Raw genomic sequence first — 26,327 nt, forward strand, 5'->3', positions numbered from 1 at the left:
TACTTACTTTGGCAATGTTGCGACTTCACATCAAAACATGTTTGATTTTCTTGTTCCATACACATGATGTGCCGCATGAACCAGCATTTGTTACGAATATGTCGCAGGATTCAATTTGGTCCTAGTATTAATTTACAACGAAAGTTGGGATCTATTGGTGATAATTTTGGGAAAGAATATAAGAAAAAATGCCTTTCTGCGTCACAAGAACTGATCCGCAATATCGGTATTATGGCGCATATCGACGCAGGCAAAACTACAACAACCGAGAGAATGCTGTTGTATGCTGGTGTAATCAGAGCTCCTGGTGAAGTACATAAAGGAGACACGGTGATGGATTATATGGAGCAAGAAAGAGAAAGAGGTTTTTAATTAATTTCATAAAATCTTTTATTTGGTCTGTTGATTGACATTCTTCATGTTACAGGCATTACAATTGTATCTGCTTCGACCACTTTTCCATGGCATGGGCACCGAATAAACCTTATAGATACCCCTGGGCATGTAGACTTCACTATTGAAGTTGAAAAGGCTCTCAGAGCTTTAGATGGTGCTGTTGCTATTTTGGATGCCTCTGCTGGTAATTCGTTGGCTTGCACTTAATAATGAGTTCAAAAGGATATTGAAAATCTTATTTACAATCTAGGTGTTGAAGCACAAACTTTAACTGTTTGGAGACAAGCTGATCGATATGAAGTACCAAGGATTATTTACTTGAACAAAATGGACAAAGTTGGGGCTAACTTAAAAACTTGCATCCAAGACATTGAGAGAAAACTTAAGTGTATACCACTTCAACTGCATATCCCAATAGGTTCAGGAAAGGAATTCACAGGAGTCATTGACCTTGTCAGCCTTTCCAAAAAAGAATGGAGTCTGAACCATAATTCCTTTGGGGCCTTATATTCAACAAAGTTATCCTTAATTATGACATAAACCTTATGGGATTAGCTTGTCTTAACTGTTTTCTCTTTAAGGAAATTGGACAACAAAAGTGATTCAGATACCTGGGCTGAGGTGTCCAAAAAACGTGCCGATCTCATCGACAGGATGGCAGATCTCGATGAAAAACTGGCGAATTTGATTATTGAAAGAGAGAGTCTGGACTCTGTAAGCTCAGAGGAAATGAATGGTGCATTACGAAGAATTACACTTGCCAGAGTAAGCTTACAAGTTTTTCTTAGTCCTGCGATTTTATTCGAATTCCTTTTTTAACAAAGACAGGAGTACCTGTGCTTTGTGGTAGTTCTTACCGCAATGTTGGTGTTCAACCGCTATTAGACGCTATCGCAAATTATCTCCCAAGCCCTGGAGATCGAAGCTATGGCTTTGTTCAATCATACGCTGCAAACAACGATCTTTGCGCATTAGCATTCAAGATTCAAAACGATGTTCAACGTGGACCATTGACGTACGTTCGAATCTATAGTGGCCAAATCGAAACCGTAAACTGATTCAGTCCGCATTGGAATGGCCGGTAAATATTCATCAAATTCATTTATGTTGCAGGGGCAAAAAATATATAATGTTTCTCGCGAAAAAGCGGAAAAAAGCGGACGTCTTTATGTAGCCCACGCTGATGAATTGAACGAAATCCAATCCTTGTCAGAAGGCAATATTGCTGTCTTATCCGGTCTTAAAGTAAGTCAAGTTTTTGCGTTTCACAGCTTCAAATAATTACTGGGGAACCATGGTTTTATTTCTATTAAATGCAATCCAGGATACAGTCACTGGTGATACAATTACGGTATGAAATTTAAACCATTTTCGGCGATCTCTGTGTCAAAATAAATGTAGGATTTTTTAAAATTAATCATTGCAGTCTGGAGTGACCGCCATGAATGCAGCTCGACGTTGGCTAGCGAAGAAGCAAGGTGTTACCGAATCAGAAGTAGCCCCCATTCTGGCCGGAGTTGAGATACCCGACCCAGTTTTTTTCTGTTCTATCGAAACAGCATCTCTTGTAAATTTTCTTGTGAAAGTCAATATTAGCTAAGAGTTAACTGATGAAAAATTTGTCTTACAGGCGTACCAAAAGAAATTGGAACTAGCGCTAGAAATGCTTCAACGGGAAGACCCTAGTCTAAAAGTCAAATATGATGAAGAAACTAGTCAAACTATTGTATCAGGTATGGGAGAGCTGCATTTGGAAATTGTATTAGAACGGATACGGACAGAATATGGAATTGACGCAAGTCTTGGGGATTTGCAAGTAGCCTATAAAGAAACAACTCATAGCGAAATTACTGATACATTTATTTTGGACAAAATGTTAGGTGTGTAAGTTCATCGTAACAAAAATATTATTCGGCATAAACCTTAAATTTTATTTATCTTCCAATAGCCGGAACGAAGCAGTTTGTTAAGATGACTATGTCGGTTAAACCAGATCCTTCGGCTCATGGGGTGGTCACTCTTGAAAAAGGAATATCAAAAGAATCACGCGAACAACTTTCTAATGTCTGGGCTATCCATCTGAAAGCAGCGCAACGCGGTGTCACCAGCGCCCTTTCATCCGGGCCGCTGTTATCTTTCCCAGTAACTAATAATGATAATGACGAAACATCAATCAGAATTTGTGCGTCAGTCTGTGAAATTGTCTTTGTTCTTAGGTCACTTGTGTTCGATTGTGTCTACATTCACTTGAAGTGGGACCTAGAACTTCGGAGTTAATGGTTGCAGCAGCAGCATCGCAGTGTGTGTCTCAAGTAAAAACATAATTTTTTACATAAAAACTTCTCAGCATCTTTAATTTTTGCATCCATTTTAAATGTAGTTACTTCGAAAAGGGGGAACACGATTAATGGAACCATTTATGAAATTAGAAGTAATTATTGAAGACCGTTACTTACACGCTGTTATTGGTGATTTTTCTCAGCATCGTTCTGACATAATTGACGTCAGCGAACGTCATGAACTAAAGGTATCAGGGATCTTCACCAATGTCAATGTTTACATTGAAATCAACAAATGTGTGTTCTAGGTTGTTCTAGCTGAAAGCCCTTTGTCCGAGTTGCGAGGATATTCCAAAAGAATTCGCATTTTGACATCTGGAACAGCTACATTCAGTATGGAATTTTCCTGCTACAAACTCATGTCGTTGCAGGATCAAAAAAAAGCTATAACAGAAGTTACGGGAATTGAATGTAATTAATTTAACAGCGTATTTGTAATACGTAAGTAAATTTTCAATTAGATTTTTTTTATTACTGTTGATACCAATAAATTCAAATGAACCCATATACAAAAAAAAAATGAGTAACTAGCATATAATGGCACACGGGGACCAACCAGTAAGAGAAATGCCAATAAATGAATGGCGCGCCTGTTTCACAAAGATAACACCCACGAAATTTTTTCTATAAACACTTCAGGCAATAAAATTCTATCCCTTTCAAGTTGGTCTCGATAGGGTATAATGTTTCTATTCCAGTAAGGCACTTGAGCGACGACCAGCGAACAAAGTGCCCCTGTAGGGTCTAGCCGGATATGTTTACGATGATTTGGCTTTCGACACATTTGCTCTGGTGTGATTACTAACTCCTGCTGCAACCTGCGTTCCCATCGTTATGTTAGTCATTCGTTGAGTCACTTGTTCCAATCCCGATCCAGCCATGTTTAAGTACGTCGGCCGGACAGCCTATAAATAGGACGAGATGATTGATAAAATTGAGCAATATAAATTTAGCAAAATTTGTGTGCACAACTTAAGACCTACACTGGAGTTCCTTTCGAGCTGCAAACGACTCAGAAGGGATTAAGAAGTCACAAGTATATTCGAATAATTAATGAATGCTTACATTTTCCCAAATTGCTTCGGCTATGAAATCGATCACCGTTCCAATATCCCGCATTCCTCCTGAATACCTGCGAACACGAAAGCACAAACTTAAAATGACATTTTGCATAATTTATGTGACTTTTGGGAATACTGGAGGTTAGTTTACAAGGTTAAAACCTAAGTAGGATTGAGAGCTAAAAGTTGATGTATTCTTCTCGATCAAAGGCGTTACATTTGACCAAAGCTCTTTACGTATATGAAACTTCTGTGTAAAGTAACATAAATGAATAAGCTAGTTTATGTAAACCAAGACCCAAAGCCAGAAAAATCCTTTTAAAAAAGGGAGAAGTATCAATTCAGCGTTAAATAATCAGAAGACGTGGAAGAATAAAAGTATGTTAATTGTCGCAAACCAAGAAAAAGCTTTCGAAGGAGCCGAAAAGTATTGCAAAAAGAAAAGAGAAACGTGCGCCTCACCTGATATAAGCCCATGTACAGAGAGTCACCAGAGTCAAACCCATCGCCAGGTTTGCCAAGTTGGCCAAAGGGTATAGTCCCAGTAAGCCTAGGAATCCAGAAACAAAGTAGAAAAAGATGGCCACAACAAACAGAGTAGCGGGTGTTTTGAATGCTTTAAAAATGTTTTTGCTTTCGTTTTGAGTTCGATAGTGATTAAACTGATCTTCAATTTCCTAGAAATATAGAGAAATTTAATTTCGGAACCGAAAAGGCCGAGAAAATACAAAATGAAGCATACCTGCTCTAAACGATCCTTGTATTTTTCTGAGAATTCCGCCCCGCCCATTTTCCTGCGTCCTTGAAAGTGTTCAATAGCTTTATCTTTTACGCGCATATGTTCGCCTTCCAATGCATTGGAACTCATAAACGGTTTGTCTCCACCACAAATGGCTTCCATTGAAGACGAATAAACTTCTTTAGCACCCGCAACGGCTTGGAGAGATAAACTTTATCATTTACTCCATAGCACAAAATCGGTCCCTTACGTCTACTTACCCGAAAGATTGTTGGCTTCCGCAGTTGCCTGCAAAGAAAAGTTTGATATTGAGTTTTTTCAGCTCGCAAGAATTGTACAGGAACAACATTACGTGACCTCCAACATAGATTTTGGTTCAGGCAATTCATCACCCTTGTAAATAGCCATATAAGATTGGAAGTAATGCAGCAACTCTTTTGCCCGGATACGGTTTCCACCAATCTGTTTCACAACTAAATTTTCTGGCGATAAAAGAAGTGGAACCAATACTTTCAATTGCTCCTTGAAATCGGGTTCGATGTCTATAGAAAAATGAGAGAACAGTTACGTTTGCCTTTGAAACATGCCAGTAATCATATACCAGTTAATCGACCATCGAAGTTTGGATTAGTGGCTACTTTAAGTCCCGGATGCGGCATCAAAAAACAAGAAATATCCGTGAAACAGGCACGGATATGTCTACGAAGAGCTTGTAGTTCAGGATGCTGTTTTTCCGAGATCTGCAATCTTCGTTCTAGAATAGACTTCCCGCCTACTTCTCCATAGGCAGCTTCGTAAGGGAAGCTCCAATCTCGTACTAGAAATTCCAACTTTTGGAAGGGGACATCGCCCGAATCTTCCAACGCAAGTCGCCCATATTCGGTAAAAAGCTATGTAGTATAAACAAAAATAACAGTATTTGTTTACGACATAAGGAAAATTTTTATATTACCTGTAGATGTTGCAAGTCATCTTCTTGTATGTTTTGAGAAAGGTTGTAAACTTGAACACTGCTAGTCATAGTGCTAAGTGCAAAAATTGTTGCACAGTCTCTAACAGTACTTTGGCTGTCAAAGGCCCCTTGAGTATCTAACAAAAGTACAGCAATCTAAAATAGAAAGATTGTTGCCCATGAAAATCCCTTTAATTTAAACTCTACAAATTGAAAAACCCACTTTTTCTCCATTGGGTGCATCCACCATCAACACTTCAGACCATGCAAGGATTCCAGTAGTGTCTCGTTCACATCCTCCTCTCCATGAAAAACCTGTCAATGGGCGATCTTCTGGTCCAAGCCAATCTGGGGAACCCTACAAAACCACAAAAATCAGTTAAGCTACCAAAAGTAAGGCCTCTACTATTTTAATACATTGGCTTTCAGGTAACGTAGAAAGAAATCTAGAAGGAAAGATTTCCCTTTCCTAAAAGCTCCCGCAACTGATATAACAGCAATGTGCTTGTCTTTCACATGTTCTTGACAGACAATGTTTGCCAGAGCTTCTTCATCCAATTCAAAAGTATGGTCTTCTCTAGCCAAAACAATCTGAACAGGTTTTCCTTCCATTCCTAAGTAAACAATAGAAAATTTAGTATTGGAAAAATAGTCCTCTGAAACTGCTGTGGATATTCTATGGGAGATTGTTGGAACAACATAAGAAGTAAGAAAACTTGTTTGCTAGGTTAATGTATAGTTACATGTAGGAAGTATAGGGGGAGGATGAGTGGTTTGAGTTTTCATTCATTGCCTGTTTTACTTGTACCATATTGACCAACAGGTTTTTTTTTCTTAATTTCTATTTTGGGCCCTGAACAGTTATAGGTATTTCAAAGTTTCATTTGTCACATCAGGACTAAAATACAATATTCAAAGTAAAAAACCAAAAGAGATACTAAATGCTTAACTTGGCGTAGATTATCTAAATCTAAATCACGATATTCATTATATGTTAATAAAATTACTATGACCATAGGCGGAAATCAACGTTACCAGATAGATTTTCTGTTTACAATTCGATCACCCACTTTTCACTTCATCAAAATCCAGCAGTAAAAATAGTTGGACGTTTCTCGTCTTCCTCTCTCGAAGAAATTGGAAATAGGAGCAGTTCTCTTCTGCACGAATGGCATCACTGGATGCAGCTGACGTACTAAATATTTTTAACTGACATTTCATACAATTTTCGTTAAATGTATTTACCCAAATACACATACTATTAATTCTATGTTGTGATTTCCAAAAATCAAACAAGTTCAGTGGTAAAGTTGGATAACTTTTCTCCGATTTCAGTCAACAAAGGCCATTAATTAATTGATAGGCCAGATTTTCTATCAGGTTCGGTCATTTCCCTCGGATTTTCGGAATTGGAATTGGAATTCGGAAAGCTTGAGCAAAAGAAATAAAAAAATTTTGCAACCTAGCCTAGTTTGAACGTCAGAAATATCGTCTGCTTCACTGAATAAACGAATAGAAATAAGAAACACGTGTGTAAGCAGCATTATACGAATCAATTTAAATGTCTAATAACGATTCGAAGCAGCAAAATCTGAATAGGCTGAAGTACGAGGGATGTAATTTTTTTCGACAACGACTAGTGCTGGCTACCCTATCGTGCAGACCTGTTTCAATTGTAAACATTCGATCAAAGGAAAATGATCCTGGCCTTAGAGGTACGAAGTTTTTTACTATAGAAATAATAATAATAAATTCTAAACAATAATCCTTCTTCTTTGTACTGCAGAATTTGAAGCGAGTTTCATCCGACTTCTTGACAAAATTACAAATGGGTCAAAGATTGAAGTTAATGAGACAGGCACAGCTGTCCATTATGAGCCAGGTCTCTTGTATGGTGGAACAATTGAACATGATTGTTGCACTCTGCGATCCATCAGTTATTATTTAGAGCCACTGTTACCTCTTGGTCCCTTCTGCAAAATACCTTTAAATCTAACTCTTAGAGGGGTAACAAATGATCAGACTGATCCATCAATTGACATTATTAGATGCTCTTCCATGCCTGTATTGAAAAGATTTCTTCTAGTTGATGATGGTTTACTGTTAAAGATTTCAAAACGGGGGGCACCACCTAAAGGGGGTGGAGAAGTAATTTTTACTTGTCCTTTAAGGAAGCAGTTGCGAGCACTACAGGTAAATTTTTACACTGCCTGCTGGAAAACTATACTGACCAGGATATGTTTTTTCGTTTAGTATGTAGATCCTGGAAAAATAAAAAAAATTAGGGGTGTTTCGTACGCTCTACGCACTTCTCCCACAATGACAAATCGCATGATTGAAGCTGCAAAAGGTGTACTTTTAAAATACATTCCGGACGTCTTCATATTAACCGATCATAGAAAAGGACCCGCTAGCGGTTTATCACCTGGTTTTGGCATTACACTGACCGCAGAGACAATAAATGGTAAATTACTAAGAAATATGATTTTAATCCTTCGAAAATATTTAGTAGCAACTCCTCTTAGGTACATTTTTGTCGGCTGAAGCAACGTCCAATCCCCAAGGCGACAAGCAGGTTCCATCGGTAGCCGAAGAACTAGGTGAGCGAGCTGCTATTCTGCTTCTAGAAGAAATTTATCGGGGAGGATGTGTAGATTCTTCAAACCAACACTTAGTTCTGTTGCTAATGGCCCTCGGACCTAAAGATGTATCTAGAGTTCTACTGGGGCCGCTGTCGCCTTACACGTGAGTCTCTTCGTATAAAACTATTCAGGGTTAGCATTTTTGTAATTTTTTCTTTTGGCAGGATTCAATTTCTAAGGCACATGAGAGATTTTTTTGGAACAGTTTTTAAAATGGAGACAGATGCAAGGCATGAAGAAGATGATTTGAGGATTGGAACTGAAAAAGTATTGATGACATGTGTGGGCACTGGTTACACTAATCTAAGTAAGACTATGACCTGATTTCAGCTTGTTTATAATACACACTATTTGTCTATTATCTTCCTTGGTTCACATTCAATTTACATTTTACTTTGTCTAAACTGGCCACTTCCATTGGTTGGCAGCTGGTTCAGTTACAAGAGGTTCCCAGGGCTTCCAAACCTGCATCTTCCTCGCTAAGGTCAATTCATTTTCAGCCTGAACCATAAGTTCTTCCACCTGTCCACAATTTATGCGGTCTTCAAGCTTTTAATGTCCTTTTCCTGGACAGAGATTTCATAAAACAGGCAAAATATTTATGTTTATAAAAATACTGTGCAGTGTGCACTATCACAATCAATACCTCACTAACTGCTTGAGCTCTTTCTTTGATAATTTGCTCAGTATAACGACGGTAGGCTGCATCTTGTGGCATATTTTGCAGAGTACGGAGGATTTTGGCATATAGCACACTGAGAGTATGGTGAGGATTTGGAGCCACTGCCAACCCAGTCAATCCAGTTGCTGCCTATACAAAATTTTGTAATCATAAGACTTTATGTCACAGGAACCCAAAGCATAATCATAATAAGGTAAGTTGGAAAATACCACAAACAAATCTATTTCTCGATAAGATTCAAATTAAGAATAACAATGTGATTCCCAATCCCCTACTTACCTTTTTCACGATACCAGCCATTTTTCCTTGTTTATCGCAGACGAAGGATGATTGAGTGCGCTATTCGGCTTCGCTTGGTAGACTGAAAAGAAAAAAGCGAAATGTTTTACAAACCTAAATTATTTAATTTAATGTAAGAAAAATAAAATGAAAAAATATGGTAACAAAACCAGAAATTTTAATATAATTTGAAATATAATCACCAATTTATATAAATATAAATTCAGAAATCGGCACAAGGAAGCAGGCAGTCCAGGGCTCCAGGCACATGCACATTGTCAATGCCTCTATCGCTTCATAGAGGGCAGTTGTCGCGGTAAAGTAATGCAACTATGGGTGCTGTTTAGCAGTTATGGTCGTTTCAAACAACTGACTGACTTTTCACTCAGTTTCAGTTGTCCCAAAAAATACTTTTTCCGTCCTTGCTGGTCGACAAGCAAATCCGACTATGGCTGAATTAAATAAACTTAGTGATCAAGAGTTGCGAACGAAGCTAGCTGAATACGGAATGACTGACATACCAATCACAGAGACTACCCGGGACTTAGTCATCAGACGCATCAAGTCGGCAATGAAGACAGCCGGCAATGGCACCTCCTCCTCCCATGAACATGAGGAAGCTGCTATCGAAAGTCGTCTTTCATCTGCCCGCCGAAAATCAGTAGGTGCACACACGATTGTTGCAAAGCCAAAAACAAGACAAAGAGCAAGCATAGCAGCACCTCAATTTCAGAGTGATTCTAGAACCGATGATTCTGATGGATACGAAACCGAGGAAACTATCAAAAATCTTCAGCAAAACAAAATACCTCGAGAGTTGATAAGAAGAGTGTCAATGGAAAAAATAAGTCTATTAGTAACAATACTCCTGGAACAATATCAGATGAAGAACTCACCAGACAGCTAAAATTGCACAAAATTGTAGGGCAAGAAATTAAAGACAAAACAAGGCCAATTCTTATCAAGAAACTAAACCATGCAGTTGCCAAACAGAAAAGAGAGTCAAAGAGTTTTTCAATGCCTTTACCCAGCTATCCAGATGATGAACCAGACTCTGCACAAGAGTCAGACAAAGGCTTCCCTGATAACACCAGTTTTAGTTCAGCAAAGGAAAGACGCAGCTTGACACCATCTCTTAGCTTTTCCCCACAACATTCTCTTACTTTTGGAAGCAACAACAGCTCATACCCATCCAGTGATTCTTTTCTGAAACCAAGACAGTCAGATTTTTCAAGAGCATTTGTTCCTTCATCTAATCCTGTCATAAACAGGTAATACTTAGTCTCATATTTTTCTTTTTCTTTATAATCTAATGATAAATGGCCTTTTTATAAGATTTGTTGAGGAGCAGGAACCGTATGATACAGGATCAGACTCCGAGAACGATAGTATGCCTGCTAGAAAGACACCTAAAAAAAGCTGGTTCCCGTCATGGTTTGGTAAAAAAACTGACAAAAATTCGGTATTACTTCCAAAATATAAGTTTTGTTACAATTAGTTTTAACGTTTCTCTAATACTTTTTGTAGACTATTCCTGTGAAGACATCTGCATTCTATGCCAATATGAAAGGGAAACTAAATATTGTCAGGCAGTGGCAGTTCGTCGTTGTATTTTTACCATTACTTGCGGCCTTGTTCTTTCTACTCTTAGCCGCAGTTTATATCAAGGCAGCTTATAACGAAACAACACCTACCCAGGGGGACACTGCAATGGATCAAGCAATCCAGAACGTTAAAAATCTAATTGAACAAGAGACTATCACACATCTTTGTGGCGGTGGCGATGCTATGGCGGTGGATTCTTCTTTTTTAATGGAACAGCTGCATATGAATCAGACGATGATCAACGAAGTTCTAGAGGCTGTCACAGCTAATCGTCATTGGGATATTCATGTAGCCGGAGAGTCGTGGAGTACTCCGAGCGTCCGACTTCCTATTTGGTGCTCGATAAAAACGTACCTATGGAATATCTCAGTTACTGTTTTCTTCATAATATGTGGTGGGTATTATTTGCTGAAAATACGGTTTAAAAAATTCAGACTTACTAATTTTCTTATGCTCAATTATAACAGGCTTTGGGGTGGTTTTATTGATTCACCAATTGGTTACTGCCAATTGCCGACAACGTGAGAAAGAAGAGCAGGATGTCTACTCTATGGTGGAAATGATCATAGATCTGTTGGCTCGCCATCAGGCAAGCATGGTAGTCGAACGACGACCGCATGACGCTTTTCTAGCAGTTACACACGTCCGAGATCTCCTCATTCCACTAAAGGAGCGAAAATCAAAGATAAAATTGTGGAATAAGGCAGTACAGTTTCTTGAGGACAATGAGTCACGAGTCCGACCAGAAATCCAGCAAATTGAAGGCGAAGACTTTCGTGTTTGGCGATGGCTTCCACCGAGTACAACATTTTCGCCAAAAAAAATCGACAATCCATGAAGATCAAACTGATGATGCTTCGGCGGGCAGCAGTTTTGGCCCTACGAATAGCGTAGCACCTCGGCCAAAAGTGTGGCAAGGTCAAGCTTTCAGCACCGATAGTACTGGAGTAAACTCGCCTCCTCCTTACCCGCTAACCCAGTGCCTCAAAGTACGCAACATGTTCGACGCTGAAGTGTAAGAATATAAATTTAAGTTTCAAGTATTTTAGCTACAGTAGTCTATAAGGGCAATCTTTGTATATTCTTAGTGTTGCTCCATTTCTCATTTAGGGATTAGTTAAGCTTTGTTATAAGTTAAAGTGATTATCTTTCAATTACTATTGGTTAAATGCTCTGTCTGTATAATTTTCTTTATGATATTTTTCTTTTAGAGAGGTTGGCGATTCTTGGCCGGTGCGTATTCAAGACGCAATCCTGGAAAAAGCAGATAAGGGTAAAATTATGCATATGGCCGTCGATCGTGGTTCGCGAGAAGGCTGCGTCTATATTAAGTGCGCAAGTGCTGACGATGCCGGGAAAGTTTATCACTCGCTTCATGGGTGGTGGTTTGACGGCAATTTGGTGACTGTTAAGTACCTAAGACCCGAACGATACCAGTATCGCTTCCCAGATTCAGCCAAAGCTACGTTCCCGCTGCAACCATCAAATGACAAGCGATTATCTCTGCAGACCAAGTTCTGGAAATCTCCCCTCGAGCATTTTTAAATTAATGAAACAAAATCCCCAAAGCTTAATATTGTATACCCTAAATTAACACGACACGCTGATGCAATGTGTACCTTTCTTCAGACGGAAGAGGGAACTGAAGTGTCAAGCATCGTAGTGATTCGCAAATTGTTTCCTTAAAAATTCATTGTTTCAATAAGAAGCTGAAATCGTATTCGTGGGTTTTACATTTTTTTTTTTTTGGCTTGTTTAATTTGAATGGCACAATACAAAATACACTATTCAGCTCTTATACATCGTCAATAATTTTATTTCCAGTTTGGTTTAAAAGACATAGCTTTAAATGACTTTAGTGTTCCACAACTGTGCGAATGAACCGAGTTTACTTTTTTTTTTAATTTTTGGAAAGTCATTTGGTTTCGGAAGAAATAAAAAATGATAATGATAATTTGATTAAAATTCACGACTGACCTAAAAATTGAGTGGTCAGGCGCTTGGTGCGCTGCAATCTGATGAAGCTCAACCACCGGCCTTCTATTATAGCTTTGCGCATGCGTGTTTCTATATTGCAACCACGTGATTGCAATTTAGTCTGCTAGTCCCCAATTTACTGCAATGTCATGGTTTTTACGTGTGTTCATCGTGAATTCCTTAGAAGGTATTCTTGCATTAATTTGTGAAATTTATCGAGATATCAGTACTTCATCATGTAAAGGTATTGTGTAATTTCGGAAAAAATTATTAGATTTTCCAAAAATGCAGCATAATTGGTCACTCCATGATTTATTGTTACAATTTATCATGTGCATAGTTCATGTGGCATTACTAAATGTTTTTCCAGTTCTTCACATTACAGGTCTCTTTGCCAATCAATTGTTAATCTTAAGATTTCCATTTTTGTTTTGTGGCCACTTTGACCGCCAGCAATTCTTTTTTTTACTAAAGCAGGCCCTTTTGCCCGCCAGCAATCTTTTTATTTGGCTGTCCGTTTTTGCCTGCCATTATTTTTCAATCGTTTTTATTCCGATAATGTTTCACGTTTTTATGGTTTTTTTACGATAAATATCCGTTTATCGTATCGGAGTAGTTTTTTTCTGTTCCATTTTTTTCCCTTTTGAAGAATTAGTAAAACGTATTTAGTAAACTCTCCCTACAACTACCACCAAGCAGTAAGAGTAGTAATGATAGATGCAGCATTATATACATATTATCTAAAGGCATCCCCTATGTGTTGAAACTAGAACCAACAAAGTACCACCGGCGAAAGAACGTGCGGTAAAAGTTCAGTGAACGTTAGTGCGAGATGAAAGTAAGCGAAAAAGAATTTGGAACATATATGTAAGACACAAGCACACGACAAATGGAATGAAGTAAGAAAACGCCGAATCGGCCATACTAAACCGTACCATCTTCATTTCTTCTGCAGTCGTAGGGGCGTGGATCTCGGGTTGACGATCTTGTAGCTCCCACGGCGATCTTGTAGCTCCCACGATGATCCTCGTTGGGCCTTTTCGGTCCTTTGGCCGGCCAATCTAGATACATAAGCGACAAAAAAACACAATTAGTACACTTTAATTTATCACTGATACCTTACTGGCGACGATCTCTACGATCCCACGGCGATCTTGTAGCTCCCACGACAATCCTCGTTGGGCCTTTTCGGTCCTTTCGCCGGCCAATCTAGATACATAAAATACAAAAAAATATAATTAGTACACTTTAATTTATCACTGATACCTTACTGGCAACGATCTTGTAGCTCCCACGGCGATCTTGTAGCTCCCACGACAATCCTCGTTGGGCCTTTTCGGTCCCTTGGCCGGCCAATCTAGATACATAAACGACAAAAAAATACAATTAGTACACTTTAATTTATCACTGATACCTTACTGGCGACGATCTCGACGATCCCACGGTGATCTTGTAGCTCCCACGACGATCCTCGTTGGGCCTTTTCGGTCCCTTGGCCGGCCAATCTAGATACATAAACGACAAAAAAACACAATTAGTACACTTTAACTTATCACTGATACCTTTTTTTTGGTGGCGACGATCTTCGGCGACGATCCTCGATGTCCGACGGTCCTTGGTGGCGCCCGAGATTGCCCTCCTAATTGATCGTGGAAGAAAATAAAAACAAAGAGAAAAGTATTGCCTTTGATTAATCGACGAACAGCAACCTTCTTCTTAGCTCTAATATACATCATACCTGAAAATAAAATCGTTTATAATTAATAGTTAGGTGAAGTCGTTGAGTCGTTAACGTGAACCCCATATGTGCTGAGAGGTTTGAGGAGGCAAGGTGTGCAAATTGCATAATACAAGGGTGGGGATATACGGAATGCATTGCGTGGAGGCAGTGTAGTGCAAAACCAACGTGCGACAATGATTGTGCCAATATCAAGGTAACTATACTTATTCAACCCTAAATTACTCTCCTTTTTTCTTATCTATCTAGGCTAAGCTGGCTAGACCGGTGCATAGGCAAAACCAAGTGCTTATGTGGGGTGTTCATAGTGTGTGACTGATGTTTCTAAAATTAGGTATCCAGTAGGTGAACGATATTTAATCAATTTGTGAAGGTGAGAAACACTATCAAAGCACCCAGTGATATTTCTACGCTAGTGCACACCGTGCAGGTGGGTGAACTACTGAGCTAGAAAGCGGAATCGAATTTTTGGTTTTCTTAATGTAAGAGCCCGAGGTTATTACTTTATTCGAGGTTACTGCTAATAGGTAGGTCAATCAGGGTGACATAGGGTTTTCCTTAGCTTACGTCGAAATAAAATTTTATCGGTGAAAAGCTATTGGTTTAAGGTTTAGGTCACCTCAACCCTAAATTTTTTGTCGAAAAAACGGCAAGCCACGTGGATTTCCTCATTAATCAAAGTGATACATTTACCTAATTTCCCCTTAAATTCCAATTAAATCTCTAAATGTTCGTTTGTTCAACTTAACATCTAAATCAAATATTCTGCAGCAAACTTGTAATGCTAAATGCTATTATGCTAATAAAATTTCTGATAATTGATAAATCCCAATTTGGAAGTTTGGCAACAGGACTAAATTTTATCGTCTGCTATTTACACGTGTTTCGACTTGTAGTGAGAGAATTGCACCGTCCATAAGTGTTCAGTCTCTTTGTATTAAGTTTTTCTGAATAAACTAGATATTTCTAATGAAATGACGAATACAGTTGGTAATTGTGAAAGTTTCGTAGATGCAAGTCGCATATTCACTGGACATCGTGCATTGGGCCTTGTCAGCAATCACATTCCTTTGGTTACAAAATATATTCCTCAAAGGAAAGAGACGCTTATTGTTACTGTCATTGGAAATTCTTACCACACCTATGGGGTCAGTTCTCTTTATTTGATCAATACGTTGTCAGAATTATGATTTTCTTTTCATAATAACTAGTCAAACAAATTAAGCCTGCTGGGTGTTGGGAGAGCACATGAAGATGACATCACATGTCTTGCAGGTGACACCTATCGGGTATACACAGCCAGTGGCCATACTATCAAAGTCTGGAAAAGAAGCACTGAACTTTGCAATGAGTTTAAGGGACATGAAAAGCCTATTCATCTCATGTTGCCATTTGGTCCTCATCTACTTGCAGTCGATGAAGCAAATTATCTTAAAGTCTGGGACATAAATGCAGCAGAAGTCAGCTTTGAGCTCAGTTTCAATCCTGAAACTTTTTGCATTTCAGCTTTGATGCATCCCGTCACCTACATTAATAAAATTCTTTTTGGAAGTACACAAGGTACAATGCAGTTGTGGAACCTGAAAACGGGTAAAATGGTCTTTGCATTTAATGGTTGGAACAGTCCAATCACTATCTTGGAACAAGCTCCTGCTGTGGATGTTGTGGCTGTTGGATTGGCATCAGGAGACATTGTCTTGCATAATTTGAAATTTGATGAGACTGTGATGAAGTTCAAGCAAGAATGGGGTCCAATCACTGCTCTAACCTTCAGGACTGATGGTGCTCCAATTATGATCACTGGAAGCACACAAGGTCATCTAGCTATTTGGGACTTAGAACAGCAAGCTCTCGTCCAACAACATCGCCATGCACATCGCGGAGCTATTACAGGATTGAAAGCTTTAACCGCAGAGCCCATAATAATTACGTCATCCCGTGATAATTCATTAAAAGTAACAAATGATTTTCTAATTCAAACAAACTTAAATTTTAACCAGCTTTTACATTGGCTCCTCCATCCAAACAGATGTGGATTTTTGACCAGTCAGACGGTGGTGTGCGACTACTTCGTGAGCGTTGCGGTCATAAGGCTCCACCCATCCGGTTGAGATTTCACGATCAGCTTGGCGAATGGATTCTTTCGACTGGATTAGATTCCTCCCTGCGAGCATTCTCAACCGTTGCAGATCTTCTACACCGAAACTTGGGCACTGCGCACTATAACCAAAAGAAAGCTCGGCGGGTAGGTCTAGAAAAGGCTGGCGCGAAAATGCCACCCATTATTACCTTCGCCTCAGGTATAATTGATATTTTCCATTTTTTCACAAATTGGTTTCATGCTCCTTCATGGTTCATTTTAAAATTAAAGAGTCGGTTAGAGATAAAGAATGGGATTCTATAGCAGCTGTCCATCGACGCTATTGTAACGTAACGACGTGGTCGTTCCACAGATCAACAATGGGCGAACACAGACTAACGCACAAGCGATTTGTCGATAATATGGCCCTAGCTAAATCATCTGCAACTGTAAAGTGAAAAAGCTTTTTTAAAATCTTGTCATCAGTAACTTACCCTCTTTTCATTGATAATGTTTCTAGTGTGTAACTGTTACAGCTTGCGGAAATTTTGCAATTGTCGGGTATGATACGGGCCACGTCGATCGTTACAATATGCAATCAGGGATTCACCGTGCAGCTTACATTCGCGAAGATACTGAAAAATCATCTGAATTGCCATTTACCCGTAATGCCGTTCGGGGGGTTGCATCAGATGGTCTTAATCAGGTATTTAATTTAAACGAATATGTTTTAATCCAGTAATTACAGAAGGAGACATTCTTGCATCGTGCAGGTGGTTTTGGGAGTATTTGCTAATGGTCAGTTAAATACGTGGAACTTCAAGTCTGGAGAAATTGTGAGAGAAACAAATCTCGAGGTGGCTCCTAGTTTTATTGAAATTAACAGACACAGGTAAAGCACTTAGGAATGATTGCTCGATGTGGGATTTGGTTTAATAATTTGTTGCATTAAGTGGGCTTCTGGCTATCGCAATGGAAGATTTTTCTATTGCCATCGTGGAAGTAGAAACGGGCAAAATTGTTCGCCGGCTTCTTGGACATGATGGGCGGTTAACTGACTTGGCGTTCAGTCCGGATGCTCGTTGGGTGGTATCGTCTGCTCAAGACTGTAGTATTCGAACCTGGGATCTGCCTACTGGAACGTGAGTGTTCATTTCTCTTGACATAATTTCAATCAGTAGAATATGATGAATGTTGTCTTTGACAGGTGTATCGATTATTTTCTTGTTCCGAAGTCCTGTGTTTCCCTGTCCTTCAGTGCCAATGGTAGTTTTCTTGCAACAGCGCACGTGGACGATCTTGGCATTTATTTGTGGAATAATCAGTCACTCTATACGCAAGTGTCTTTGCGGTCACTGGAAGCAAATTTCCAACCTAAAGTGGCTCCTTTACCAGGATCTGCTGCAAGGAGCAGCTGTTCCGAAATCGAAGAGGGTGAAACAATGGAAGAAGATGAACAGTTTGCATCTCCGGAACAAATTTCCGACTCTCTTGTGACGCTTTCACTACTTCCTGATTCCAGGTGGAAGAACCTTCTGAATCTTGATGTTATCAAAGTAAGTTACCTGAATAAATTCATGTGTATTACAAAGAAATCGCTAACGTCCCTTTTCTTGCATTCTAGCGACGCAACAGGCCTAAAGAGCCACCGAAGTCGCAGAAACTTGCTCCTTTTTTCCTCACAAACACCAATAGCATTGAAGCGATAGCAAACAGCCAGAAAGAATCCGGTTCTCGCATTTTGGAATCATCCAGCGCAATACCATTCGCAATACCCTTAACTCCATGGGCCAGCAAACTTAACCTTGCAGGGAAACCAGAAGAATGTATTTTGACATTTAAATTAATTTTTAATATTTCCGAGCTCATTATATTTCATTTATCGAGTAGATGCGGCTGTTATAGAAGAGCTCAAAGCAATGGGACCCTCAGCCATCGATACAGAAATTCGGTCCCTTAGTCCTCATCTAGGAGGATCAACCCATCTGCTATCCCAGTTCTTAACTTCCATCTCTGTCGTACTGGAATCTAAGCGTAACTATGAAGTCGTCCAAGCCTATTTAGGCCTTTTTTTAAAGGTACATGCTAGTTCTTTGAGCGAGGAGCATGATTTGTGCAAACGAGCAGAAAAATTGTCGGGGGTGCTTAAGGAAAGTTGGTCAACACTTCAATCCAACTTCGAGAGCACACTTTGTTTGGTTTCCTTCTTCATGAATGCTGTTATCTAAAAATTGACAAAAAAATCACCGTGCGGACGTTTTGACTCATTATTAGATTAATTTTTATTTAAATTTCTTCAAACCAATCAAGAGAGTAAACTTCTCGATACCATTTCCATTTACTGGATATCTTCACCCAATAATGCCAACTATTGATTAAGAGGGAATACGTTAAGATTTGTTTTGCTTTTCTCTAGTCTTACAATTTACCTGTTTTAGAAATTGGTTCCCATTGTTAAGAGTAGAACATCCGTAAACAATTTTCTTGGCGTTGCCTCCCACCGTTTTCGACTTCAAAGGGAAAAAGTGATTAAATTTTAATCATTTGTGAGAAAAGGTAAAATGGCAAATACCTTAGCATAGTCGACCAAATTTTGATATTCGGCGTAGGTCCCTCCGCCCACCATAAATACAATTGCATCTTGGAATTGGGCCCGGCTTTTAAGAGGAGCGGCACTAACGCCTTCACCAGGTTTCAATAACTTTGGATCGAAATAGCGATACTCATCTGTTTCTGGTGAAGGCTTAAGTTCCATTAAATTGTCGACAATTCGTGTTACAGGTAAATTCTGTAAAGATTGTAAGCTGTAAGGTCTCCAGCCAACCATTGTTAAAAATTTTACATACGTGTTTCTTGACAACTAAGTTCTTAACACCCTCCATGACGAAATTTGAGCCCTGAGACATTAGTTTAGTAAACATGTTCACTGTTCTGGTTCCGCCTCCTGAGTATTGGCTTGAACCAGACACTATCTTGCTGCAAGACCTTAAGGAAACCACTTAGTTTATAGAGTAACAATAATAAAAAATTTTTTGATTCAGATATTACTAACTTCCAACGCTTTAAATAGCGCAAAGCTGCTAAATTGCATCCAGCAGCCTGAAGGGCTGTAGCATACTGGTCAGTCTCGGACTGCAAGACATCGAGAATAGAATATTAAAAGATATAATGAGATCATGTTGCACGTCGTCACCTCAGTCATGTTTGGTGAACAAATAAAATAGACCAGGAAGAGCCTAAGTTTATCGTCTGGAGTTCCACATTCCGGATCACTTATGATGTCCAAAACCGAGCGGTCTAAGGCGTTTTTGCTCATAACCTTTTCCTCCACTTCGAGCAATAGGTCCAATTTCCTTTGCTTGATTTGCTCCAGGATAGCTAAGAGGTAAGATATTATTGCAACATTTTTCAACATATGGTTGGATCCAAACGATGCATTACAAATTATTTGGGTTCTTCATAGTCTTTTACCTGTTGCTATGGTGGTATGCATATCTAGTAGCCGCTTCCTCTCCAGAAGCTGGGGCAGAGAGCTTACAGCTGACGTAAGTTTCGCCGTTGTGTTGGATATTAAACTCATGGCAGCTTCTCCATCAGGATCTAATCCCTTTAAAACATCAGCGAGATTCAAAAGCTATGCAATACGATTTGCGCTTCGAAAGTATACCATTGATTCTTTCAATCGCTTCACTTCACTTTCTGAAGCTTTATAGTCTTCCAGTTCTTCTTGAATGGATTCAGCCACTGTTGGAAACGGGCTGCCTCTATAGGAAACCCAAAACTTGTCGGAAGGGTTTAGGTCGCACGTTTTTATTTTCGCTTTAGGCGGATGAGAATGCCGATGACCCTCCTGCTGATGGCTAGTATCATTCTCTGGTTCTTGTACGACTACACGATTTAACGAGAAGTCCAAAACATCATGGACAAGGGCTTGATAAGTCCACGTGTGATGAAGAGGTGTAGCCATATCCAAGTTGCGATCGAGAAGAACCAGTAACGGCCTTTGAAATCTAGGAATAGATAACAAAAGTAAGATAGTGTGGAAACACGTTTGTAATGGATAATGTAGGTAATCATACCCAAAACTCTGCGTCAAGTCGGACGTAAAAAGGCCGCTGCGAGTATCTCTCAAACTCTCTCTCAATTTCTTATCAAGTTTTTCAGCTACCATCTCAGCTGCATTTCCTTTTGGGCTCCGAATCACTGGAACAGTGCCTATTATTAAATCGGACGAACAGCAGCAGGGGCAAGAACAAAAAAAAAAAAATAACTAGCTTATACATAAAAAAATATACATATATATATAAAGAAAAGCAATACCCAATGTCGCAAACAGGGAGAATAAGCTATCTACAATTCCATCTAATATATTGTTCATTTCTGTATCTGTGATTTCTCCCTTGTTCATAGCTGAAAGAATGTGAGAAATTAATTAAAATTTGGAGAAGTATGGCAATATAGTCAGTTGCAGTGTACTCACAGTAATAGGATATCATGTCACTGTTCTGGTTTCTGAGGATAAACAAATCATCTTCCAAGGAAATGAAATTCAGGTATTGATCACAAACTTTTAAGATCTGGGCAACACTCTGAGCATTGATTGCAGCAGAAGCCAAGTCTTCCAATCTTTGGCGGGATATTGATGAAATGAAGTTGAAGTAATATGATTCATACAGTTGATTTTGTAGATCTTGGCTAATTCGTCCTAGGTTCTCCTCTGTTGGTAGACAGAAATAAATGGCAGGTACATCAGGAACAGGATCTCGAGGTGAATGAAGTTGGACATGGAGTGTCACACCAAATTCTTGTAGTTCCTTGACTGATAAAATGGGAGATATGATATCCTGTCCATACTTGTCATACACCAGTATTTTCCATGATGGTTCCATGATAGTTGATTTGGTTATCGGTTGGTTGAAATTGATCATTTGCTTCAGCAGATCTGTAAGTAAAGCAGGTAATATATTTTACGGGACAATTACATAAATTATTTTGCAACTTACTGATCTGCCTTTCTCTTATTGAAGACCCCATGACCGGTTGGCAATATTTCGTTTCGTTACGTTTGATCTAATGGTGCCTGGTGATCTGTCCAAAATTATTGTATACCGTTTCCGTCAAAACATGGATACGTCAGCAGTTGTTTTTTTTTCAGCCGCTAGATGGTGCGCTATTTTAAGTTATTCTTTTTCTTTCTTTTATTTCTTTTGGACGTGAGCATGACGCTGGTTTCATACGATTATTAGTTTTACGTAATTCACATCGTGTAAGCTAAATGCTAAGTTCTGTCGTCATAACGATTTTCTTCCTTTTGGAATAAGTATAGCAAAAGTTGGTAGCGAAAGAGAAAACAAAGAAAAATGCTTTCTTTTTCAACCAAGCATTGATCTTGAGTTTTGACATATAGCCTAGACACGCTTCCTGGTAGACTTGCATTCTTATCTAAGTTTTTACGTTATAAGATGAATACGGAAGCTTGCTTGTTTCGTTTTGTAAGGAACTAGAGCATAACAAATGTGCTGCCTTGATTCTTTTGTACTTAAATTGAGCCATGCCCTCTATTACTAGCTGCCTGTTTGTCACATTCCTTTCAAACGAAGGCCAAGAAGAAAGCTGTATCTTAGAAAGTAATGGCGCCATAAATATTTTCCAGCATAAAACTATTTGTGTGAAATGTCACACTATAGTTTAAAAGTGTTAGTGGTACTGGTAAGAAAAAAGCAACGACTGCCGTTGAATGGTAGGTTGTTTATTATTATTATTATTATTATTACGTGAACCATTGAATAGTCTTACAGAAGCGCGCCCAATTTCATTTCGTTATGAATAGATTGACGGTCGTACTTCATTATCTGCAGATCTTTTTCAGTGTGACCTAATTTTTTCGCTTTCTACTTAAACCGCGGAACTTGACATAGAGAAAACTGAAATGGAAAGTGGCCGCGATTCCTTTTGTGATAACATATCCATTATAGCAATTCCCTGTACGAATTCTCTTTACTACATGAACAAATGAAACGTTCCGGTTCACTAATAACAATTCTTGAACGTGTCGAGGTTTAACGATCAAGTATCAACTGCATCTGGATTTTTCTATAAAAAGTAAATTCGTGCCTTCCGAACGTATACATTCGTCGACCATCACTTGCCGAAGAATCATAGTTTAGCAAATTAATCGTCGCCCAATCAAAGTACTATAGAAAAATGAATTCCACCTTGATTTTGATCGCAATCTTTGGTATCAGCGAACGTTTTCTAAATTCTGGTATTTTCGCGTACTAAGCTGTTTGAACTGTTTTAGGTTTTATTACACTGGTTCCTGCCACACCACAGGAAAAGGCCAGCAGTGCAGAGGAAACTTCTAGGGTAATTTTGTCATGTATTACAATGGTTTTATGTTTTTGTCTGCCACTGAAATTTACTTCTGATGCAGGACAAACGTGGTTACGAAAATGAATACGTAACTGGCGGAGGTTATGGAAGTGGACACGCAGCTGGTTCCGTGGGCGCTGCTGCGATTGCCCAGCAAGCTGCCAACATTGCAAAGGCAGCTCATAATGCACAGTACGCCGCTGGAGCCCAGGCTGCGCACCAGGCTAAAGCTACCCTTGCCGCTCAGGCGACTTTGGCTGCCCAACAAGCTCAAGCAATTGTAGCTGCAAAGCAAGCTCAGGCCGCCCAAATATCTCAAGCGGCGCAAGCAGCACAGGCCGCCGCGTTTGCGGAATCGGCACAGGCTGCTCAAGCTGCCCAAGCTGTTCAGGCAGCTGAAGCAACCAAATTACAGGCTCTTCAACAGGCTCAGGCGCTGACTTTGGCAGCAAAAGCTGCCCAAACCCACGCTGCTTCCGCCATTGCTTCCTTACATGCTGCCCAGGCTCAACAAGCCTCACAGTCCCAAATGGCTTATCAAGCGCAAGCAAATGCACAAGCTTTACTTGCCAAACATCAGTCTGCTCTAGCTGATCTCGCCGGTGCCCAACTTGCGGCCAATAAGGTACAGCAAGCTCGGAAACTGTATTAATTCTTATCCTTGTATCAATCGTGCTCTTTTTCTCAAACGTTGATTAGGCTTATTCTGCTGCCCAGGGTGCGCAAGCTAACGCTGTTGTAGGAAATGGACATGCCCAGGGATCGTATACAACAACAGTGCAGAAAACCATTAGCCACGTATCTGCTGGTTCACATTATTAAAAAGTGAATTAAAACGCCCAAAACTTAACCTTTTCCTTTAATGTAACGCATTTCAACTCATCGCTGAAAAGCGCGCTCTTTTTTAGGGGCTCAAAACCGTGTTCTTAAGATATGTGGATCATAATCTCGTATATAGAGTATATTATATCAGCTATGAAACTTATCAGAAATACATATTATTAGAGCATGATTATATTTTTGTTTGTGTTAAACCAGTGTAGTTTGCAAATCACAAATGTTTTGTTCTCGGTATTTTTTTACACATAATCAGTAGACTAAGTCTCATAAGTTATTTTTTATACTGTTATTATATTTCAATATTTGGAGAAAAATGAACCACCTAACCACATTTAAATTATTATTAGAAAAAAAGCGTATATAAAAAACGAAAAAGCACAAATAAGCAAATAACTTAAATTGGCAAATTCGTCTTATAGTGCAGCCCTTAACTTAAAAGCATTGTTGTATGACACGTGACCACAATAAAAACGTGCCCCCACGAGCAATAACATTATAACAGTTCATCACAAGCTCGAGTAAGGTTAGGTTGTTAAATTTTCTTCCTTCACGAATAATGGCGTCAGGAGGTATGATTTTTTGCCCTTCACATCCCGATGCTCCTTTGGTAGATGACTATCGAGCCGGTGATCAGATTTGTTCCGAATGTGGACTTGTTGTAGGGGACAGGTTAGATATTAGTTTGCCTTCGTCGTTTTCCGTTAACTTATTGTTATGTGTTTAATCAGGGTTGTCGATGTTGGTTCAGAGTGGCGAACTTTCAGTAATGAAGCAGGTAATGCAGATCCCTCGCGAGTTGGTGCATCCGAAAACACTCTGCTAAATGGAACTAATCTAACAACAATGATTGGACCCAGTACAAGTGGTGTCTCGTTTGATGAAAATGGGGGTACAGTGTATAAGAATAGACAAACGGTATAATCATTTGAACACTTACAATCAAAGATATGACATGGTTTTACAATGCATTCATCAGATGAGCAGCTCTGATCGGGCCCTTGTGAATGCCTTCAAAGAAATAAGCAACATGGCTGATCGTATTAACTTACCCAGGACAATTGTAGACAGGTAACTATGCACTTTGTATTCAATTTTAACATAAATTTGTATTTGTGTTTGAACATTAGAGCAAACAACCTTTTCAAGCAGGTTCATGATGGAAAGAATTTGAAGGGTCACAGCACAGATGCTAGTGCCTCTGCATGTCTCTACATTTCATGCAGGTAAAAACCATGATAAATAAACATAGTCCTTTTGTTTGGTGGTCATATCATTTTATAATTTAAAAAGGCAGGAAGGTGTCCCTCGAACTTTCAAAGAAATCTGTGCTGTCAGCAAGATAGGCAAAAAAGAGATTGGAAGATGTTTTAAGTTGATTCTCAAAGCCTTAGAGACCTCGGTTGACATAATCACGACTTCGGATTTTATGCCACGTTTCTGCTCGAATCTTGGTAACTGCTACAACGGCTAATATTTATGGTTTGATGTAGCAGTTATGTATAACTTGTTCCCCTTCAGGACTACCATCAATGGTTCAACGGGCCGCATCGCATATCGGTCGTAAAGCAGTGGAGCTTGATATAGTTCCTGGACGTTCGCCGATCTCGGTTGCTGCAGCAGCAATCTACATGGCTTCCCACGCCTCTGATAAGAAATTGACAAAGAAGGAAATAGGTGATATTGCAGGAGTAGCTGATGTCACCATTCGCCAGTCGTATGAATTAATGTACCCGCGTGCTGCAGAGCTTTTTCCTGCGGATTTCAAATTAATAATTAGTCAGCTTCCTCAACGTTAAGCGAAGTAGAGCTTTTTCAGTGATTGCTACTTATCCATGCCAATTGATCTCTACATCTTTTTTGATATGCTCAAATAGTTGAAAACTTAATCCGCATCTGTCCAAAATCCTATCTGTTTCAGCTAGCTTGCAATGTTGTTGACACTCCCGTACAAAATTTCGCGATATTTTTTTTTCTTTGAAAAGTAGATTTTAGAATTTTTACGATTACGGCGCGGTGTAGCAATAAGGTGAGTTAACGAAAATTTTTTAGCAGTGACTAAATCAAATTCTAGGTATATGGCTTTGAAAATAAGCTTATTGGCCCACGCAACTATCACCAACGTTGTTGCTCTTTTCTTACTATTCGGTTATCGTTAAACTAACTACCACACTGCCTCTGTCATCTTCGTTTCTTTAAAACAAATTTTCATGTTATGGGTACAGGTCATGTACTAAGGGACAAGCTTCCTGTATTCTTCTGGTTAGTTGTCGTTTTGTTATACACGTGTATGGGCTGGAATAGGTGCCACAACGGTTTCCTAACGAATGCCGCTATTTATATGTATGTAATCTAGATTTAACCTATCTAAATCGGAAAACGAGTGCCTGTTATGCTTACATTGAGTTATTACCAGACGGTCTCTTTTGTTTAATTGATGTCCAATGTTCATAAGCCAAGCTGAAGCATAAGTTCGAATCCTTTCGGTTTTGTAGGAGCTGAATACAGCAAGAAAAAAAACTTAATTTACTTATTTTTAATCTTTTCCAGCGTGTTTTTTTCTAGTTGGCCTACGTATAATCTAGAAAAGATTACGACTGGAAACGAAAGAAGAGAAAGACGAAAGAA

The 26,327-nt window shown here is 39.2% G+C and overlaps 8 protein-coding genes across 8 annotated transcripts; 5 read left to right on the top strand and 3 right to left on the bottom strand.

The window, feature by feature from the left end:
* Positions 1–35: 35 nt before the first annotated feature.
* LOC130687690 (ribosome-releasing factor 2, mitochondrial-like) lies at positions 36–3,225 on the top strand. Its single transcript, XM_057510863.2, has 13 exons — positions 36–364; positions 428–580; positions 647–914; positions 978–1,161; positions 1,221–1,445; positions 1,510–1,641; positions 1,721–1,747; positions 1,823–1,963; positions 2,027–2,276; positions 2,345–2,538; positions 2,613–2,708; positions 2,777–2,923; positions 2,984–3,225. Exons 1-13 carry the CDS (start codon positions 64–66, stop codon positions 3,152–3,154), a joined length of 2,289 nt encoding a protein of 762 aa, XP_057366846.1. The 5' UTR covers positions 36–63; the 3' UTR covers positions 3,155–3,225.
* On the bottom strand, positions 3,186–6,647 carry LOC130687716 (atlastin-like). Its single transcript, XM_057510895.2, has 11 exons — positions 6,523–6,647; positions 5,905–6,101; positions 5,711–5,845; positions 5,488–5,643; positions 5,137–5,425; positions 4,893–5,077; positions 4,796–4,823; positions 4,539–4,732; positions 4,259–4,473; positions 3,801–3,867; positions 3,186–3,640 (listed from the first exon to the last, which is right to left on the bottom strand). The coding sequence occupies exons 2-11, from the start codon at positions 6,097–6,099 to the stop codon at positions 3,494–3,496; spliced, it is 1,611 nt and encodes a 536-aa protein (XP_057366878.1). The 5' UTR covers positions 6,100–6,101; positions 6,523–6,647; the 3' UTR covers positions 3,186–3,493.
* A 323-nt stretch (positions 6,648–6,970) lies between these two features.
* On the top strand, positions 6,971–12,240 carry LOC130687557 (uncharacterized). Its single transcript, XM_059494989.1, has 11 exons — positions 6,971–7,202; positions 7,274–7,680; positions 7,741–7,951; positions 8,013–8,232; positions 8,294–8,421; positions 10,196–10,361; positions 10,426–10,552; positions 10,618–11,089; positions 11,163–11,471; positions 11,536–11,710; positions 11,907–12,240. The coding sequence occupies exons 1-11, from the start codon at positions 7,049–7,051 to the stop codon at positions 12,238–12,240; spliced, it is 2,703 nt and encodes a 900-aa protein (XP_059350972.1). The 5' UTR covers positions 6,971–7,048.
* Positions 8,461–9,172, bottom strand: LOC130687714 (NADH dehydrogenase [ubiquinone] 1 alpha subcomplex subunit 5-like). The gene is given in 4 exon segments (XM_057510893.1): positions 8,461–8,683; positions 8,686–8,695; positions 8,776–8,940; positions 9,091–9,172. Coding segments are annotated over 4 exon segments (351 nt in total). The 5' UTR covers positions 9,112–9,172; the 3' UTR covers positions 8,461–8,528.
* A 3,054-nt stretch (positions 12,241–15,294) lies between the features above and the next one.
* Positions 15,295–18,982, top strand: LOC130687688 (WD repeat-containing protein 36-like). The gene is made up of 10 exons (XM_057510861.2): positions 15,295–15,558; positions 15,622–16,365; positions 16,440–16,710; positions 16,782–16,939; positions 17,011–17,196; positions 17,264–17,382; positions 17,444–17,632; positions 17,698–18,046; positions 18,115–18,316; positions 18,381–18,982. The coding sequence occupies exons 1-10, from the start codon at positions 15,385–15,387 to the stop codon at positions 18,716–18,718; spliced, it is 2,730 nt and encodes a 909-aa protein (XP_057366844.1). The 5' UTR covers positions 15,295–15,384; the 3' UTR covers positions 18,719–18,982.
* LOC130687696 (sec1 family domain-containing protein 1-like) lies at positions 18,758–21,617 on the bottom strand. Its single transcript, XM_057510870.1, has 12 exons — positions 21,494–21,617; positions 20,971–21,432; positions 20,811–20,900; positions 20,570–20,705; positions 20,158–20,500; positions 19,962–20,097; positions 19,684–19,868; positions 19,543–19,622; positions 19,337–19,475; positions 19,063–19,278; positions 18,920–19,000; positions 18,758–18,858 (listed from the first exon to the last, which is right to left on the bottom strand). Exons 1-12 carry the CDS (start codon positions 21,522–21,524, stop codon positions 18,829–18,831), a joined length of 1,929 nt encoding a protein of 642 aa, XP_057366853.1. The 5' UTR covers positions 21,525–21,617; the 3' UTR covers positions 18,758–18,828.
* Positions 21,618–22,509: 892 nt separating this feature from the next.
* Positions 22,510–23,874, top strand: LOC130687710 (tol-Pal system protein TolA-like). The gene is made up of 4 exons (XM_057510887.2): positions 22,510–22,728; positions 22,792–22,856; positions 22,924–23,487; positions 23,562–23,874. Exons 1-4 carry the CDS (start codon positions 22,695–22,697, stop codon positions 23,682–23,684), a joined length of 786 nt encoding a protein of 261 aa, XP_057366870.1. The 5' UTR covers positions 22,510–22,694; the 3' UTR covers positions 23,685–23,874.
* A 299-nt stretch (positions 23,875–24,173) lies between these two features.
* LOC130687709 (transcription initiation factor IIB-like) lies at positions 24,174–26,220 on the top strand. Its single transcript, XM_057510886.2, has 6 exons — positions 24,174–24,371; positions 24,431–24,617; positions 24,679–24,770; positions 24,830–24,925; positions 24,993–25,153; positions 25,221–26,220. Exons 1-6 carry the CDS (start codon positions 24,259–24,261, stop codon positions 25,496–25,498), a joined length of 927 nt encoding a protein of 308 aa, XP_057366869.1. The 5' UTR covers positions 24,174–24,258; the 3' UTR covers positions 25,499–26,220.
* Positions 26,221–26,327: the final 107 nt, after the last annotated feature.

This window comes from Daphnia carinata, chromosome 4 (assembly GCF_022539665.2).
Source record: "Daphnia carinata strain CSIRO-1 chromosome 4, CSIRO_AGI_Dcar_HiC_V3, whole genome shotgun sequence".
NCBI lineage: Eukaryota > Metazoa > Arthropoda > Branchiopoda > Diplostraca > Daphniidae > Daphnia > Daphnia carinata.

Excerpts from the sequence above, each read along its gene's own strand:
- LOC130687690 (XM_057510863.2), top strand. The coding sequence starts at position 64 with ATGATGTGCCGCATGAACCAGCATTTGTTACGAATATGTCGCAGGATT. Across the intron at positions 1,964-2,026 it reads CTATCGAAACAGCATCTCTT|GCGTACCAAAAGAAATTGGA; the intron begins GTAAATTTTCTT and ends TTTGTCTTACAG. Across the intron at positions 2,277-2,344 it reads TATTTTGGACAAAATGTTAG|CCGGAACGAAGCAGTTTGTT; the intron begins GTGTGTAAGTTC and ends ATCTTCCAATAG.
- LOC130687716 (XM_057510895.2), bottom strand. The coding sequence starts at position 6,099 with ATGGAAGGAAAACCTGTTCAGATTGTTTTGGCTAGAGAAGACCATACT. Across the intron at positions 5,644-5,710 it reads ATGCACCCAATGGAGAAAAA|ATTGCTGTACTTTTGTTAGA; the intron begins GTGGGTTTTTCA and ends TTTCTATTTTAG. Across the intron at positions 4,474-4,538 it reads ACAAGGATCGTTTAGAGCAG|GAAATTGAAGATCAGTTTAA; the intron begins GTATGCTTCATT and ends CTATATTTCTAG.
- LOC130687557 (XM_059494989.1), top strand. The coding sequence starts at position 7,049 with ATGTCTAATAACGATTCGAAGCAGCAAAATCTGAATAGGCTGAAGTAC. Across the intron at positions 7,681-7,740 it reads AGCAGTTGCGAGCACTACAG|TATGTAGATCCTGGAAAAAT; the intron begins GTAAATTTTTAC and ends TTTTTCGTTTAG. Across the intron at positions 11,472-11,535 it reads AATTGAAGGCGAAGACTTTC|ATCAAACTGATGATGCTTCG; the intron begins GTGTTTGGCGAT and ends CAATCCATGAAG.
- LOC130687688 (XM_057510861.2), top strand. The coding sequence starts at position 15,385 with ATGACGAATACAGTTGGTAATTGTGAAAGTTTCGTAGATGCAAGTCGC. Across the intron at positions 15,559-15,621 it reads ATTCTTACCACACCTATGGG|TCAAACAAATTAAGCCTGCT; the intron begins GTCAGTTCTCTT and ends CATAATAACTAG. Across the intron at positions 17,197-17,263 it reads CATCAGATGGTCTTAATCAG|GTGGTTTTGGGAGTATTTGC; the intron begins GTATTTAATTTA and ends TGCATCGTGCAG.
- LOC130687696 (XM_057510870.1), bottom strand. The coding sequence starts at position 21,524 with ATGGGGTCTTCAATAAGAGAAAGGCAGATCA. Across the intron at positions 20,501-20,569 it reads GACTTGACGCAGAGTTTTGG|ATTTCAAAGGCCGTTACTGG; the intron begins GTATGATTACCT and ends ATCTATTCCTAG. Across the intron at positions 18,859-18,919 it reads GGAACCAATTTCTAAAACAG|TTGGCATTATTGGGTGAAGA; the intron begins GTAAATTGTAAG and ends CTTAATCAATAG.
- LOC130687710 (XM_057510887.2), top strand. The coding sequence starts at position 22,695 with ATGAATTCCACCTTGATTTTGATCGCAATCTTTG. Across the intron at positions 22,857-22,923 it reads GTGCAGAGGAAACTTCTAGG|GACAAACGTGGTTACGAAAA; the intron begins GTAATTTTGTCA and ends CTTCTGATGCAG. Across the intron at positions 23,488-23,561 it reads CCCAACTTGCGGCCAATAAG|GCTTATTCTGCTGCCCAGGG; the intron begins GTACAGCAAGCT and ends AACGTTGATTAG.
- LOC130687709 (XM_057510886.2), top strand. The coding sequence starts at position 24,259 with ATGGCGTCAGGAGGTATGATTTTTTGCCCTTCACATCCCGATGCTCCT. Across the intron at positions 24,618-24,678 it reads TGTATAAGAATAGACAAACG|ATGAGCAGCTCTGATCGGGC; the intron begins GTATAATCATTT and ends TGCATTCATCAG. Across the intron at positions 24,771-24,829 it reads CCCAGGACAATTGTAGACAG|AGCAAACAACCTTTTCAAGC; the intron begins GTAACTATGCAC and ends TTTGAACATTAG.